This window comes from Echinococcus granulosus (assembly GCF_000524195.1).
Source record: "Echinococcus granulosus chromosome Unknown EG_S00063, whole genome shotgun sequence".
Lineage (NCBI taxonomy): Eukaryota > Metazoa > Platyhelminthes > Cestoda > Cyclophyllidea > Taeniidae > Echinococcus > Echinococcus granulosus.
Window position 1 is genome coordinate 22,549 of NW_020170443.1, and position 4,573 is coordinate 27,121.

Below are 4,573 nucleotides of genomic sequence, written 5' to 3' on the forward strand. Positions count from 1 at the left end.
ACATTTCGACGCTATAGAAGTTTTTGCTGGAAAGGTGATCTCTCGGAGATCCATAAACATTTCAAAATTTACGCTCTCCTTGAGTTCCCCTCGTGAACCAATACGACGTGGAGATACGCATTCTAAGAGCTCTAATAATCAGTGTAAGGTCAAGGCCATTCAAAATGTTGTAAATACGGGACACCTTCAGGTGTCTGTCTGTACCCCTCGTGTACTCGACTTTAAAGACCTCCATATTGCAGGTCTGGATTATTCTGAATTGGTTAAAATTTGTATCTAGCTCATTGGAATTTGATTTCCTTATCATCGACATAAATGGAGCATCTGAATTATTTAATCGCCTAACCGGAGTTGTATCAGATAGCAATGCGGCTGATGTCGCCCCCACAACCGGACTAAATACATTGACAGTAGCCCACTATAATCATGTACGAACCATCGTGATTGACTCCTTTTAATGCCTCCAAATTAAGGAACATGTTGCTGTTTGGAACGGTCGCCAATTGCAAGTCTACAAGCACAATTATTCCCAATCTCTTGCTCCCTTTTGTAAGTCATTGTTGCCTTTGTATTTCTTCCTCTTTCTTCAAACGTGTTTTTTAAATCTCCGTTCCCTTTGGGAACTGAAACGACAGCTGGAAAGGTTAAGGAGAATGTTTGCTTACCACCTTTATTCCATGCTCTTCACTCCAGCTACATTTGCCTGTGATTTTGAATTCGTCGGAATGTACGAGCAGAGCATAGTGACACGGGAGGCACGACAACTTCATATACGCAATCTTCAGGTTGGTTGTCTCTACGATTACCTATCATTCGATGTTTAGGGAACTGTCAAACAGCTAATCAATTTTGCGGAGGCTGATGGTCCAGTTGTGGTAACTTCCATCTCCAACGGCTTTATGGCCTGTCTTAGTGAAACAGGCGTGTTGAAGGTGTTTGACTTGACGGAGAAGTCAGTTGTCAACTTAGTCATATAACCAAGTAACTTGGCTTTTTAGAGAAGCAAAACAGATGTACCTATCGAAAGCTCTCAGTAGCAACCTGCCAGCCATTGCAGACGTCTGTGATGCAGGGCAGTCAGGAATGCGGGTCGCCTGGCTCTCCATAAACAGCAATGCTAGTGCTGTTGCCTTTATCCTGACTGCTGTTTCAGATTCACAGCCTGATTCGAGGATTTTTGTGTGGCAGTTGGCGTCCGACAGAGTTCAGGTGTTTGATCTCTCAACCGGTGAGGGCAGATCCCTGGATGATACTACTGCTGCTGACGCTTTAAACAAGGACCATTTGGAAGGTCAAGGTAATTTAAATTGCTCAAGCGGAGTGTCTAAGTTCCAAAATTGCACAGGAACTGAAAGACAGTTACCACAAATGACGTGATTAAGACCGATTTGCAAATTAATTCCTAAACGTGGATTAGGAGTCAAGAATCGGACATTTTATGTGTTGAGGTGGTGTTAGAGAGGGGGGCTGAAAACCACCGCGGTGGGGATCGGTCTTGACAGACATGAGACTGAGCCCTATATCACCATACAGTTTTTTGTAAAAGTATGTATTCTCTAGCTCGGGCCTTACACCTCCTTCCCCGGCAATCCTGATTAGGGATTCTGGAACGATCCAGAATATGTGTCCCCGTTATTGTACGCAGCGGAAGAAGGATTAGCTGGACGTTTCGACTTGAATAGAAAGCAGACAGAAGAGTTGGTAAGCAACTAACCTGGATGGTATAAGCGGAGCCCCACTTCTCTGCATTAAAGATGGGTTCGAGAGGAATTTGAAAGATCTAGTTAAAACTAAACAAAGATAAAAGTCACTTCAGTCCACTGCATAACTCCAGCTTTCCTCTCTAATGGTTTTCCTGTGTCATTTGCCACTAGGGCTTCTGCTATTGACCTCTGGAACTCAGCGTCATTAAGCCATGTGACCTTCATCTACTATTCACCAGAAAGATTTGTTACTTCCGGGTGATTTTACCTAAAAATTTGCCCAAAGCAGGATTTGTTCGTTCCATCCAGGTCTGTGTCCAAATATTTCCGATTCTCTGTGGCCTAGAAAAATGTCAAGCTCCCAGATTTGGAACGGCTTCAGTCGCTTTTCCAGAAATATCTCAACCAGTGCCTGGTGCAATACTTTAACTGTCTGTGGTCCTGGGAAATGCTTCCTTATCTTAAATTGACCCAATAATTGTTAGTAAAAAGTGCGAAAGCACCAGTAAATGAATATTCAAAAGGTTTATGAAGTTTTGGATTCAATTGTAGAATGTAAGAGTAAAACACTCTCCAACGTCGCTCAAATGACCTCGGAGTTCGTGCGTGGACACTATCCCCTGCGACACTACTGGGATCTCTACGACTCCCGTTTACTAGTCGTCGAAGCTGCAAAACTGGTTCCCGCTACCTGCCCCACCACCTCTGGAACGGTGGACACACCTGCAGCACTTGACTCGGGTGGTTCTGGTGAATCATCCGATGAGGCAATTGAAACAACTAATGAATCGCTTCGACCACCCCGGCATCAGCATTCGAGGATCTCAAGCACGTTTGATTCAGAGGCATGTGGCTTCAATCGTACGCGCACAGTAAGCCAGTGTTTTTAAAAACTGGCATCCATTTACCCACTAGGTTTTTGTAATAAAATCTGGCTTTGCTACTTTAGCTGCAGAATATTGTGGTGGCATTCTTCGTGAATCCAGAACACAACAGCATGATTGTACAGGAAGTGTTTCACCTTGATACAGGCTACAATGGATTAATTGGAGTTGAAGTGCCTTATTTTTACTTTATCCTTAAGGTAAGTTAATTCGTTTCATTTATAATGCAGTCGCTTTATTTGATCTCTTCTGGTTTTTAAAAAGTAAAGTAAAACCGTTCTTTTAGCGTTTATGATGAAAGACTCCAAACTGTGAATTTGTCAAAAGTAGTCACTATTTTGATCCTTCTGTGGCGATTCTTCGTAGATCCACTCATCTACTGTAGGTGGACTTCCTTCCAAAGCGTTTAGATTTGACAACTGGCCGAGTAGATCAGGGTGATTCTTGAAGCATACCAGATTTGCTTACTAATGCCAATAATATCCATCCTGCATCTTTCCTGAATTCGCAACAAAACAGTCCAATGTGGAAGGAGACCTACTTATTTACCCTTAACGTAGGGGGAGCGAGGGGGAGCTCTCAGGTTGCAGACATGCCGCCATGTGGAAGTAGATACGGCAGAGACTGCAGAACCGGCGTCTTCAAACACTATTTTAAACAAAGGCCAAATCAAGAACATAACGGTTATGTGACGCAATAAAGCCTTAAAGTGCTACCACTATACAAAGTTTTTTTTTTTATGAAATCCAAAATTTCCCTTGGTCTAATAGTTGAAAATTTCAACTTCTAGACGCTTTATACTACTTAATATATTAAAAGTACATCGGCAATTTCGTATCTTTTCGTTCCTCGTTTAGAAATCGACAGGCATTTCATTGTTGTTAAAAATGGAATGATCACTCGACTACTCTACGTAATTAGTCATTTATGTCATCCATGACAGCTGGCATTAAGTGGAATTCAATTAATCACGAGACGGGAATGAAGAGCATCCGCCGACGTTGGGTGTCAGTGACAGGGTTATCATGACAACTCTTTTCTGTTGAGATTAATGCATCACACTTTCTTTTTGCGAATCACATAGAAGATTATTTGTTATTCGATAAAAGATGCTCAGATCCACTATATACCCACTCCGCCTTGCCGCCTCGTTCTCATTGTATCTTAATCCCACTCGGCTACTAGGATTGTTTGGAAGGTATTTGCTATTTAGGATACTTCACACATCTTCACAGAGCAAAACATTTTCAGATTATCCAATTCGAGTGCCATAAATATTGTTAATGACTTTAATGAGGCAAACGAGATTTAGGAGAGCTCCAAGAAAGACCCTGAACCTGGTTTTCCTCCTACCATGAGATTCAAATTTCTGTGAAACTTAGATTTTACATCCCGTCAGATGATCGAGTCCTTTTTCACGCTGCAAAAATATATCGTTTTAAGCCTTTGCTAAAAACCGAAGAAACTAGAGAGCTTGTCCAGAAATTTGTCATTCTGCTACAATACGTTGGAGTGTGTCAGCCATAAAGCATTGTCATTGTTAGCTCATGGAAAGGTGTAGTGGTCAACAACACAGATGAGGCGACCGGTACTTCCATTGCCCTTGGAAGGCCGATTCGGCTTGAACGCCTCCCCCCCCCCGTATTGCTGAACTTTACCACAGCCATAGAAATTGCACCCAACTTCATATTCATCTGTCCATTTGTTTTTCCAGCCTGATCTCGTTTCGAGAGACGCGGTAAACTTGCAGATCGGGCCTCAGTTCACGCAGACAACATCACAATATCTAGGCCGTCGAGTAATGCGCGAGTTCAGCGGTCTGGAGACCGCGGATCCACTAACACGAGACGCAATCCTCAACTTCAGTTTCTTCCTTGCCCATGGCGAAATTGATGCTGCGTTCAAGTCCATGCGATTGATTCGAAGCACCGCTGTGTGGGAGGTAGGGAAGGTCTCATCCTCTCACCTTTAATTTGTAGAACATGG

The 4,573-nt window shown here is 42.9% G+C and overlaps 1 protein-coding gene across 1 annotated transcript; it reads left to right on the forward strand. All coding sequences in view use genetic code 11, as the record gives it.

Annotated features, from left to right (window-relative positions):
* Positions 1-653: 653 nt before the first annotated feature.
* Positions 654-4,559, forward strand: EGR_06746 (Intraflagellar transport protein; the record flags this gene model as incomplete). The annotated part of the gene is made up of 6 exons (XM_024495995.1): positions 654-785; positions 825-952; positions 999-1,297; positions 2,256-2,575; positions 2,653-2,787; positions 4,302-4,559. 6 exons carry the CDS (start codon positions 654-656, stop codon positions 4,557-4,559), a joined length of 1,272 nt encoding a protein of 423 aa, XP_024349535.1.
* Positions 4,560-4,573: the final 14 nt, after the last annotated feature.